Source organism: Cheilinus undulatus, linkage group 15 (genome assembly GCF_018320785.1).
Source record: "Cheilinus undulatus linkage group 15, ASM1832078v1, whole genome shotgun sequence".
Classification (NCBI taxonomy): domain Eukaryota; kingdom Metazoa; phylum Chordata; class Actinopteri; order Labriformes; family Labridae; genus Cheilinus; species Cheilinus undulatus.
The window spans coordinates 17,712,511-17,725,793 of NC_054879.1; the positions used below are offsets into that span (position 1 = coordinate 17,712,511).

Below are 13,283 nucleotides of genomic sequence, written 5' to 3' on the forward strand. Positions count from 1 at the left end.
ATGTATTAAAAACTAAAAACTGTGAGTTTTTAACAATATTTACTATTATTTTGTGGTCGCTCAAAATGTGTCCCACATATTCGTCACCACCGTCAGATGTTTATAAAAAGCAATAAAATCAGGCAACTACAAGGTCAACTACTTTCCTGAGGACCCCATTTTCAAACCTTCAGCTCTACTGCATGCTTCAAGATCACTCAAGCTCCTTTAAGTTTGCTATTTTCTCTTAAACTTGTTCATATTTTTGGACACAGCTACTGTCACAACCATAACATGTCAACACCGTCTCTTCTGTATAAAAATATTTGAATAGATTATGAGATAAATGTATACTTTTTCAGAAGAGGTCTGAAGTAGCTAGCAACAAGGGGGAACAAGATGGTTAATGTGAACAACTCATGCAGATCATGTGAAAGAGAAGGTTTTTTGTCACCACTGTCAGGTTTTCTGTCTGACGGTGGTGACAAAAACCTCTAAATGGTCCTAAATGGAGGCTAGAATATAATTGTTGATCACAATAAATAACAATATGACCTACAATGTTTCATTAACCTCTTTTATATCTTTATTTATGTAATTCCTCCTATATTTCTTCTATAACGTCCATCCTAGTGGATGAGGTGTGCCTTCCCTCTCTTACTTCACTATTATGCCATGTTCATTTGGCTTACGTCATTTGGGATGCACATAGTGCATCTACTACCCACCTACATATCATATAGTATACAATATCCCTTTTAGGCTATGCAGCAACAACATTTAACCAAATCTAACATTCACTGTAAGTTTACAGAAGATTATAATGTATTATTTTATGAGTAGGGGGCACTGGATGACAGTTTAAGATGATGTCAGTGGTGCATTGTACATTATTCCTACTGGTAATGACTTTATTTTTTACTATGATGATTTGATATTTGATTATATGAGGATGGGGTACTTTTAATAATGATATTGCTTCATTGTACCTTATATTCCTTGAAAAATGTTTATCACAGTGCTCAGGATTGTTATTTTTTGGGACCACATAGTTAAATAAAGTTGTTCAGCAAGAAGCAATTGACTTGAGTGGTATACATTTTAGAACTGTATGTTGTAATGAGGCCACTGTCACCATAGTCAGATTAGTGTCACCACCGTCAGTTCCAAAGTCATCGTCAGAGGCAGTTTTATTTGTTTTAAATGAATATGCTTACAATATGTTTCTTCAGTGCTGTTGAGTTATTTAAGTAATAGTCTCTTTTAATACTAAAACATGTTTGTTAAATTAAAAAAAATACTTTTTCTATTTAGACTAAAAGTAAACGTTGTATGATGTCACATAAAAGATGAACAAAAGTGAATATTCAACATTTAACAGCATATATGTGTACTAAGAATGCCAGAAAATGATTTAAAAACTCTAAATACATATTAGACCAAATGAATAAAAAACAATTAGCTTTTTATTGTGTCTGACGGTGTTTACAAAAACAAAGTAATAACCGGAAAAACGCCTATTTTATTAAAAAAATAATAATAAAAAAAAAAACAGGACTTTGCACCGATACATTGCTAAACAGCCAAGACCTTCGTCTATAATGATATACCTTCAGATTTTGTAATTTAACTTACTTTTTATTTTCAAAATTAAAACCTGTTTTATCCAGATTCTCAAGAATCAGTGTTATGTGTTCTTATGTTTAATGCTATTTTTGTAAGTTAGTCAGATGTCAACAATATTTCGTTTACGCGTTACTCACAAATGAGTCATGAGTAATGATGACATCCAAGGTATTTGGTTTGAAAATTAAGATTTACCTGTAACCCCCACACCTGTACAGTTCTCTTGTTTGTTGCTAAACTGACTCATTAAAACACAATTGCTTGGGCACAAATACTAGGACTACATTTAATGGCTAATAATTTCTCACACGGGGAATTGTAATGGGTCCAACATTATTGTCTGAATGCACCAAAAACCAAAACATTAAAATTGTAAGACGGACACAGCTTCAGAAATGTAATCCCCATAAATTCGTAGCATACTCCTGTGTGCCTACAGTGTGTTAATCCAGATTTTTATCAGGACGTTTTTTATTTAGTGTCTTAATTTTGAGCCAAGTTCAAAACAACAAATTTGATGAGTACCAACCTATGTGTAAGTAAAATGGTATAATGGTTTGTTAACGTTTTTTTGCATAGTTGATAAAATACATGTATTGTTGAATTTTGGGATCCGTCGTGTTTGCCCTAATCACTCACGCTCAAATTTTGCTAAATTTGAAACAACTGTCTTTGTGGTAAGTATAAACTCGAGGTACACTTATAACAAACATATTTTTCACAAACTGGCAAATAAACATGAATCAATTCTTTAACTAACTTAAGGTATAAGTGAATCGTTTCATATGATCTGGTGTCTACTACGTTCCTCGTGAGAACGTGAATGCATCGGCTTAGGTGTCCATGTATCTGCCTGTAAAAAAACTAAATGTCACAACAGTCAGTCACAAGTAGCACCGCGAATCCTGCCTTTTGATGCCCGAGTTTTCCTCTCATGCGAAGTCATAGCGCGTCGAAGCCTGTAAAACACCCAATGCTGCTATAGGATTAACCACAGCTGCTAAGTGTGTTTGTTTTTTAACGCATTGTAATCGCGGTAATGGAGTGTCGTATACTGTCCATCCAAAGTCATGTTGTTAGGGGATACGTTGGGAACAAGTCAGCAACATTCCCGTTACAGGTAAGAACTAGACCTTACTCTGAATGGGCTCCTTCAGTTTTGGGGGGAACAATGGCAGCATTAAAACAGAAAATTTCTCAAAAATATGTTAACTACGGGACCTTCTCATACCTACGAATGTGGTGTTGCATTAAATGGGACTGTCGAAAAACTTACTTTTTTCTTTTTTTTTTTTACACGAGATCCACTTCTTTTCCACCGAAACCCGATAGACCGCTGTCCTTTTAGAAGATGCAACCACCTATGTCAGCTTTATATTTAGCGACTGTAAAATAAGAAAACAGAATAATCCAAAGTCCGTTTTCAGTAGGAAGCATAGGGTCCAACCGCCTGATAGTTCGACTTCTGGCAAAATTACGCACTTTCAATTACTTGCCAGCTGTTTTGACGGTGAATGTATTGACAAAACAAAAACGAAAATAACATAGGCATGTTCAAATAATACAGAAATATTACCAAAAAGGAACAGTATACTGTTCAGTCATTGATGAATAGGTTCAAAGTTCATCTAAGACAAGTGATTGAGTTGCAAACAAAACATTGATAACAGGATCATTAAAACAAGCAAATAATCAACTAAAGACATAATGTGTGGTCTGAATTAAATATTAAGACCAGTTGTGGCAAAGAAACCTAAAATGAAACATGATAAACTTAGATGTGCAAGGGGTACTCATTTAATCTCAATTAACAGTGAGAAAGTTTTTGAGGGTAAGATAGCTTTTGTGCTTTGTCTGCTTTAAGTAGTCTTAAGGATTTTCAGGTATAGTTTTTTCATTAAAAAGATTATTAATTTAGGAGATGACTTCAAAACTTGACTTTTGTGAACATAAAATTTGGCGAGACATTAAATCACATTACAGAAAGGTAATAACTTGTGTTTTCTAAGATCATATCAAATGTTATATGTCTTTGGATAAACAATCTGGAAATGATGTGATCTTCTGTTTGTGAATGCATGTACAATTATGCATAAGAAGAATACACTGTAGTTTCAGAATCAATGTCACATATTATCATCATTATTAAAACGCAATTCCTTTGAAGGATTAATATTGAATATTTTCAAAGTGTGTTTCTTTTGCTTTGGGTGGCATAGGGAACTTTAAGCACAATGTTTATAGTCTGGATATTGAGTTTTTATCACGTTTGTATAGAATAGAATTGTTATTTGGTTTTCCTGGATGTCAAAATGAGCTTTATTTAAACAATGTTTTACATAGTTTTTCTTTCAGAAGGCAGTGCAGTAGGTTAGTAAAAGGCCATGCAGATGTTTTGTAACCTCTTGCAGTTGCAGGATTTAACTTCCCCTGCCTTACAATCCAAATGTTCAACTCTGAAGTTTGCACTGTGATGTTATCCAGATTTTTTTGATTTAGATAGTTTAGGCATAAAATCCATACACTTAGTCATATTTCTGACTTCCAACTAGATTGCCATGCACAGATGTCATTGCTTTGTTTAAACAGATGTTTCATTCATTCCTTTTTAGGTACTGGGCTTTGAAGTCGACTCAATCAACTCTGTGCAGTTCTCTAACCACACAGGTGAGCCTTAGTTCTGTAAGATTTTATGAAAAAATGCTCTCAGCCTAGTTCCTCTTCCTTTATTGGTAACCTGACGTTTACTTTAAGTTTATCAGGGGGTTATGTTGCCTTATATGAGGACAGTTCCAAATATTAATTTAAGACATGGAGAAGTCATGTAAAATTTCTAAACACAAAGGTCTGATGTAAATATAGTTTTGTTAGTTTTTTTAAAACACATACATCTGTACTTATAGAAAGAGGTTTTGAAAAATAAAATTCAAACATAACTAAAACAACTAAACTTAAAGATAAAGAATACTGTAATACTGCAGGGACGATCTAGCCTATGATGATTGCTTACTCTTTACTTAGTATTTAATACGTTTTTAGTTTTTATAAGAGAATGCTCAGCTGTCATCAAATTCGCAGTATTTCCATGATAACTTATTTATATGACTTTAACTGAATAAAATCTTTAATGAATGCACAGCCCCATTTCTAGCCTTACTTTAAACTTATTCAGCGATTATTTCACATATAGAAGTTAATTAAAGCATGACATTACCTCTTCAGGCCTTTAATTGTTATTTTCAGGTTGTCATAAACAAATACCTAGACCAACTCCAATACAGTTTTATTTTGGAATGATGTAAAGAAAGGCTTCAGTGAGGAAACAACCTTGATTTGTTAAATTGTCGGATATACCCACAGAGAGTGTGATCTGAGGTTCCTGTGCCAGAGTACAGAAAGATTTTGTTTCAACCAAAGAAGCAGGAGACATATATAGAGAAATTGCTTTTAGCAGCAATATTTGCTTAACTTCAGAAAAAAGTGTTCAGCAGTATTAACCATGTAGAGTGTAATCATATATCTCATCCATGCTGGGTAAACAGCATGAATACTCTAGTTCCTTTGTATTGTAGGCACTGATTTTCACTTCAGCAACAGCTCATAATGCTTTTTTTTCTCTAAGATTCCTGTAAACTCACTGCAGGAAATCTCCTCGTGACTTGGGGTCAGGTTTGGGTTTGATGTGAACCCTTTGCCTCAGTGTGAAGACTATTATAACATTTGTTTGAGTGTGCATTTGCAGTCAGATCAGTTTTGAGGATCTTTTCTAGGTCAAAGGAAAGGGGAAAAGAAGGAGGGAATTGGCAGCCAGTATACAGGCTTCCCATTCAGTCACTAACCAACTATGCCCTGTTTGGCCCTCAACACAACAAAAAGAGGAACTTTGCAAAGAGGAACTAGCAGGGGGATGGGTTGATCGCTGAGGTTATGAAGACAAAATATTATGACAATAAGTAATGTTCCTCAAATGAGATTAATGAGGTACGACACTCACAGTATGATATATTGTGCTCCAGTCTGACCAGACTAAGATATTTCAATTAGCACTTTAAAAACAAAGAATCTGTGATGATATATCCGAGGCCTCATGGCATATCCTTATCTGTGTAATGCCAGCCATCCTCCGGTTCAGCTTTTTCTTGGTCTCTATGAAGTGTACTGAGCCCAACTGTCCTGTGGGGCTACCAAGTGTAGTAGCTGTTTAATTTCTATCATTATTGTCTTAACATTTTGCTCTTTTTCAGTTAAATTCACAGGGAAGCTGTAAGTCCAAGCTGTGGTTGGATAACACCCTCAGCTTAAGCTCATATAAGCACTCAACATCATCAAGTCAGCCCAGCTATGGGCAACTGATCACAGGACTCATTGCAGTCCTATTTAGATGAAGATACATTTTTTTGAACCTGAGATGTTCCTGTTTTATAGCTGTAGTTTCATGTATTTTCGTGATTAAACAGCCAAAAAAGTACTCTTTCATTGTCTTCCTTTTAGATTAATATGAAGTATAGTTTATTATCCAATATCAATGATAATCATTAATTTTGGCATTGCTTAAAGGGATATTACAGTATTTTTAACTTGAGTGGTATAAGGTGAGCAGTAGTAGTGCAGTGGCATTAGCCTCAAGTGGTTTCAGTGAGGATTGCTTCTTTAAGGACTCATTCGTTGTACCTGCCAGGGAGCTAGGCTATACAGCGTAACAGATGGGTACAGTTTCTCTGTGAAATTTAGAACATTTTTTTGGTAAAAATGGGCCACAAAACAATGTTTGCTCAAATGTATGCACTTTCAAAATGTTTTGTAAGCGTCTTATTTTATAAACAGAAAGTCTCTGTGTTTTTGTCACTATTTTGGAGTGCAAGAGCACATAACCAGTAGCTAAAGCCTGCATTGCAAAATCGTGAAAAAACCACAGAGGGTTTCTGGATAAAAATAAAATTCTTCAGATTTTTTTCAGTAGTGCATTAGTTTGAGCCAACATTGTTTTTTGGCCCATTTTTACCAAAACCTCGCTTAATTTCACAGAGAAACTGTACCCATCTGTTACGCTGTATAGCCCAGCTTCCTGGCTGGTACAACTAGTGAGTCCTTCTCAAAGGAGCACTGTCACTGAAATCAATGGAGTTTAATGACACTTGTGTTGCTGGGTCCCTCATATGGCCAAACTTTAAACATACTGAAATATCCTTTTAAGAGTTTCATGGTTCCTTGCTGATCCTAAAATAATCTTTAACCTCTTTTATTTCACATAATCGGACATAACATGTTGATTTTGATGGTCCAATTTAAGAATCTTTCAAATGTTTTCTAATTTTGAATCCCATTTACCTGTTGATTCCCAGGCTACGCCCACTGGAAAGGGCAAGTATTGACTGCAGAGGAGCTAAATGTGTTGTATGAGGGCATAAAGCTCAATAACGTGAACCATTATGACTACATCCTCACAGGTGAGTCTGAGCATTGTACCTTGGAAAATTACAGATAAAGATTAATTAGCTTAAACATGGTTTTATGCTACCTTACTAGCCCTGTTGTGTAAAAGCATTTTCATGAGAAGAGATTCAAAATTCTCCAATATAAAACCAATGTAGTAAAAGCGAAGTGTTATGATAATTATACAACTATAACACATAAGAAATGTTTAACGCATGTCTTGAATTTAACCAACTTGTTTTTTTGGGGGGCTGCCATCCTGGATTGATAAACTTGAAATGAGTAATTGAGTTGTTTTCTTCTTATTGTCTTTCACTCCAAGGTTATAGCAGGGATACGTCATTCCTGGGGATGGTAGTTGACATTATTCAGGAGCTGAAGAAGGCCAATCCGTCCCTTGTATATGGTCAGTGTACATCAACCTCATTTGAAATTGGAATAGATTAATCGAATAAAATGAAGGACAAATTACACAATGCCTACACACGAAATACTCAATAATCATATAGTCTTTTAAAAATGCCATGGATTCCCAGGTGTCAGCTTCTCAACTGTGGCAACCTGCTGTTTCCCAGTTTATGGGTTTTCATGAGGTTTTTTAGATCAGATTAATAAATTGATAGTACCATAAGTTTGAGATGAGTGTGTTGTGACATAGTACAAGTCTAGCTAACAGTTACCTCATTTTGGAGCTAGAATATGTGTGTCGATCCTGGTGAGTCCAGAAGCATCTCAGCACCCAGAACGAAGATAGCTGAAATGAAGTGTTTTTTGTATATGAGAAATATCAATTAGGGAGAGGTCAGTAAAATGTCTGGGAGGTGGTACAATGCTACAGAAGAGTATTAGGGCCACTGAAAAAAAAAAAATTGAGACGAATTTTTTTTTTCACTTGTGAGAAAAAGTCAGAATTCTGAGATTAATTTTAGAATTCTGACTTTAAACTCAGAATTCTGACTTTAATCTCAGAATTCTGACTTTTTTCTCAGAATTCTGACTTTAATCTCAGAATTCTGACTTTAATCTCAGAATTCTGACTTTTTTCTCTCAATTGAAAAAAAAAAAAATTGTCTCAAAATTTTTTTTTTTTCAGTGGCCCTAATACTCTTCCGTACAATGCAGACCCGAGTGATATTGAATAAGTTGAGCAGCGTTGGAAAGATGAAGCAGAGGGATTAGTAAGGAAGTATACATCAGGGCTCCCAGAAAGGTTGACGTTATGGTGTTTGCAATTCAGGTTATTTCCTATGTCATTTTACCAATACCAAAGGTGGAGAGGCTGGAAAGGGAAGCTAATTTGTATGCTAAGAGGTGGTTAGGAGCTCCTCGGTGTCTTAGCAGTGTGGTGCTGTATGGGAAAGATTCCCCAACCACCAGTTACAAGCTTGACAGAAAGGGACAGCAGAGACGGCAACTTTGAGGCACATTTTGACAGGTTGTAAGATCAGTCTGTAACAGGGTAAGTACACATGGTGGCATAACAGGATTTTGAAAAGTTTCGCAGCAGGAATTGAAAGCAGAAGGCTGTGAATGCAGGTGGTGATCAGAACGAGAGTGCAGCAGTTCAGTTTGTTCATGAGGGAGGGAAAGGCTGAATTCCAAACCCAACACTCAAAGACTTCAAGGCGCGTTCCTGATAAGTGTGTTTGTACTAAGTGCTGTCCCACTGTGAAATCGTTGAGTATGTAAGGGCTCTGGTATGGACTTCTGAACAGCAAATAAGCACTTTCCATAAGTCTGCATGAGTGCAGACTTTTCTTATGGGACTTACCCAGAGTTCACTGCAAACTTGATGACACGGTGGACATAATTGTTCAACCCCTCCCTAAATGTCAACAAACACAGGCTTTATCAAAACAGTACTCAATAATGATAAAAAAGGCAACTAAATTAACTCAGTGGGAAAATGTTAAGTGAAAGTGAAAGCTATTAGTTTACTTTTGAAGCCTTATTTGTGTTTTTTGGTTGATCATTCACAATATATGAATGTTTAGGGTATTTTTTTGATATTGCTTATTGGGGGGAATACATATATAAATGCAGCAATCAAAGAAATACACATAAACACAGTATGAGTTGGGCTTTTTCTTTCAATATTCAATGGTGCATCTTATTTCTATTTATCTATACCATCTCAGGCCCTCCTGGACTAATGCACTGCACACTGGATGCCATTTAAGTCTGGTAGGGCTCAGTGCAAACGTTTAAGGTGGAGTTAGAGATTGAGCTGAAGTCAAAGGACGTAGGTTTTTAGGCAGGCATCTGTCAGGCTAATTGATATGCAGATTTAGGGGCAGACGCTGAACAGTCAGGACAGAAAGCTAGAGTTCACCTGGTAGAAGTGGGATGGAGGGGGTTTGTATCAACATCAGCAGATTCATTACTCGGAGAGCTGGGGGTGCAGGGACAGAGTATGCGAAAGACAGTTAAGGAGATGTGTGATGAAGCTGACCAATCAGTGGATTTGGATGAGGAGGAATAATGCTGGCTGGCAGCCAAATAATGGTTGTGCAAAACCCCTGAACTCCCCTGTTGGTCTCTTTTCTCATACTCTGTTCTTTCCTTTCCTTTTCACTCATCCCTTATGAAAATGAGGGAGTAGAAGGAGATAGAGCACCAGCCTAGTCTGGCTAGGAGTCAGAGTCGTGTTAGGGTAGGTGGTTTCAGCATTGTCACTATCTGGAGCTTGCATGTACAGAGGGTTGGTCCGTTGAAGGTTGTGGTGGTTGGGTTGGGCTGTGGCTGTGTGGTAGGGTAGTTAAGGTGAAGAATGTCTGTTGGGATGGTGATCCTGGGATGCTTGAGTTAAGTGCTGGAAATCTGGATATGTTGTGGGACTAACTGAACCAACCTTTGGTCTGCACGGTTGACTTTTGGGGGCCAATATTAAGGGCTTAACAGAATTTCTTCACTTAGCACCCGGACTTGTAGTATGTGACAAGTATCTTGTGTTTTCTTTAAATAACATAAATAAATTAACACATTACATGCTATTGAAACTTAACATTATTTAAAGACTCTATTGTAATTTCAACTGGATGTCCACATGTAACCATAACTTTTCCCCCCATAGTTTGTGATCCTGTAATGGGCGACCACGGCGCTATGGTAAGCGTTTTGAAGACATTTGAAGACATATTTGCCATATGTAAGGCGGTTAAAATATGAAATCCTGGATAAATAACTATATTTGCTTTTTTTGCCTGTTTCAGTATGTTCCAGAGTGTCTGTTGCCAATCTACAGAGACAAAGTTGTGCCTCTTGCTGACATCCTCACCCCAAACCAGTTTGAAGCAGAGTATGTGGACTAAAATATAACAAAAATAAATATTTCATGATACAATATGATTGAAAATGTTGATAGAATTATGCATAAAATGATGCAAGCATATTCTATGAGTTAATTTACTCTAAATAATTTGTACAAGTACAGAATATCCTGTTGAATAAATTCAGTATTCGTACATTGCGTGTGTATGGAAAAAAGTTTGATCAATCTCTCTCTTGTTTGTAAATCAGTGAATTGTGAGCTTGCATTATATTTTGCAGGTTATTGACTGGCAGGAAAATCAACACAGAGGCAGATGCTATCCAGGTGAGTATCCTATCCTTTTTCTGTGCTGCTCCAAATTACGTTTATGATTCCATAATATTTGAGGAAATTTCAACACTCCTGTCTAGGTGATGGACCTGCTTCATGATTTGGGTCCAGAGACTGTGGTCTTGACTAGTACAGACCTGCCATCAAAATATGGGGACCAGTTTCTGGTGGCCCTTGGAAGCCAGAAAATAGGTAAACTTCAAAATAGCACCAGAAGCATAGCTGTACATGATCTTTTCTCCTTTTCTGAGGATCTTATCCTCTTTAGAGCAGTTTGACAGTTTTCCTTGCGTCCTCATTATAGTGAAGGCAGATGGGACCAACACCAGTCAGAAAATCTGCATGGATATCCCCAAGGTCGACGCTGTGTTTGTTGGGACCGGAGACTTGTTTGCTGCCCTGTTGTTAGCCTGGACTCACTATCACCCTAAAGATCTAAAGGTCAGTAATGAGAGTAATTTTCAGATCAAAAGCTAATGGATGTAATTATGTTTTTTATGAAATATTCATTACATGTCTCTCCTTTTCACAGGTGGCCTGTGAAAAGACAGTTTCGGTCATGCATCATGTCATTAAGCGGACCATTACTTATGCCAATGGTAGGGAGTGTGTGTTTATTAAACTCCTTTAATGGTCTCTCTTCATCTTTGGGTTGCTTACATGGCATTAAAGCGCCATGTTTGCTCCCTTCTGCTCTTGACATTGTATGTACACAATTATAGTTAATGTATTAACCAGAATGTGCATTATGCAGACACTACTTGCATTAGTTGAAATAATGTTGATAAGATGATCATTGATTACATTTTTCTACAAGGTGAGCCATTTCAAATATTTGGTTTTGTTATTACTCTAAAGAAAGGTACACACGTACCTAAAATTGCATCTTGTTACTGCCACGGAAAATTATTATCCTAAGCATTCACTGAGACAAGAACTTTCCTTTGAATGCTGAGATAACAAATTTCCCAAAGTCCAAAAGATAAGTTGTTTTTATTTCGACTTCTCTCCTCTCTCTTTCAGAGATTGCCGGCCCTGGGAAAAGGCCCAGTCCTGCACAGCTAGAGCTGAGGATGGTTCAGAGCAAAGCCGACATTGAAAATCCTGCCATTGTAGTGGAGGCTAAGGTTTTACAGAAGTCTTCACACTGAAGAGGGAAATATTTTTGTGAACACTCTCACTGTGCTGGTACAAATCAGCTTCTAATCAAGGTTGTTCACAAGTTACACATACAATTTTTTTCCATCCAATACTTGCACATGTCCTTGCCTTACAAAATGTCAGAAGAAAGAGGATTCTTCTTGTGAAAGGGGTCAGCAGGGTTGGTTTTATGCATACTGTACTTATGAACACACTTGAGATACTGCCAAATGTGTTTGAACCATGGCCTGTGTAGACAGCAGACATTGGCCCTTTAAAACAACATTAGTCAACAAGGTGGATGTATAAACATAGTGTATGAGTACTTGAATTTTCCTTAACAAGGGGAAACTACTTCTTGCTATGAAATACTCATCTAGAGATAAACTAAGAATACACAGGATGCCAGCGGTGCATGCATTATCATTCCTCTACCTTTTGTTTCCAGCAAGTTAAGATTCTTTACATTTACTTAAAGTGTGATCCTAATAAGGCATTTTAACCACATAATTAATGTATAATGATAAATTAGGCCCAAGGAAATAAATAATGGAAATTCCATTGTTTACAGATTTAGATAAGAAACTTATTTTTTGTCTAAAATGAATGTATTAAAAATATGAATGCTTAAAGCGTGCTCATAACATACTTGGGTGTTTCCATTATTCTTTAGGTTAAGTAATGATTATTACATGCAGGCTGGATGTGTTACAAGTTTGGGAAAGCATTTTCTTTCATAAAATATGTAACATCTTATGCAATTTACAATATGTAGTCCCTGTAGTTTTATTATTTGTTTTAATTTGTATTACTTTCAATGTTTTTTTTACTTTAATGTTAATCATGATAACAGCTTATGTCTAAAGCTGATTTTTAATCAATTTTCTTAAAATGATTTTACTAGCAAGATATAGCATGATAAATGAATGTCTTAAACATCTCAAATTGAGGTATTTGCACAGATAATCATTAATATATTGACAAGTGATCATTGTTTTCATATTAAAAAGTTGTCATATCTCAGCAAGAGTTGTAATGAGAGACCCAACTGAATGTTTTCTTGTACTAATGAAATGGTTAATCCTCTCAAATAATGTTAGACAAGTGCCAAACCTTAAGTTGCCGCTCTGATTTAGAGCAATGTAGTAACGTTAATAAATTATTAATCCTTTACTGTAGTGTTTTATTATTGTTGTTATTATTTATATTAGTATTGTTGATGTTGTTGTAAAATTTTATAGTAAGTGTTCAAAAATGTAATATGTACTGGCCCCTTTTCATTGTTGAACTGTGAAATCTTAGGAAAGGAGCACTTTTGAGCTTCAATTGTACAAGGTTTTCTTAAGGAAATCATTTGTTGCCCCAGGTCTATTTACACTGTCTTAGACTATCAGTCCTTTTCTCCTCTTTTTGTAAATTTGGTACAGTTCTTTGAATTCCAAAGCTAGGTTTCAGTTTAGCATGATGAAAGGGGTTGGAAAAGAGAAAAATGCTTGTATATTAT

The 13,283-nt window shown here is 36.1% G+C and overlaps 1 protein-coding gene across 1 annotated transcript; it reads left to right on the forward strand.

Moving 5' to 3' along the window:
- Window positions 1–2,468: 2,468 nt before the first annotated feature.
- pdxka (pyridoxal (pyridoxine, vitamin B6) kinase a) lies at window positions 2,469–12,950 on the forward strand. Its single transcript, XM_041807264.1, has 11 exons — window positions 2,469–2,725; window positions 4,218–4,272; window positions 6,948–7,052; window positions 7,361–7,444; window positions 10,112–10,146; window positions 10,251–10,336; window positions 10,588–10,633; window positions 10,720–10,831; window positions 10,944–11,080; window positions 11,172–11,238; window positions 11,663–12,950. Exons 1-11 carry the CDS (start codon window positions 2,645–2,647, stop codon window positions 11,788–11,790), a joined length of 936 nt encoding a protein of 311 aa, XP_041663198.1. The 5' UTR covers window positions 2,469–2,644; the 3' UTR covers window positions 11,791–12,950.
- Window positions 12,951–13,283: the final 333 nt, after the last annotated feature.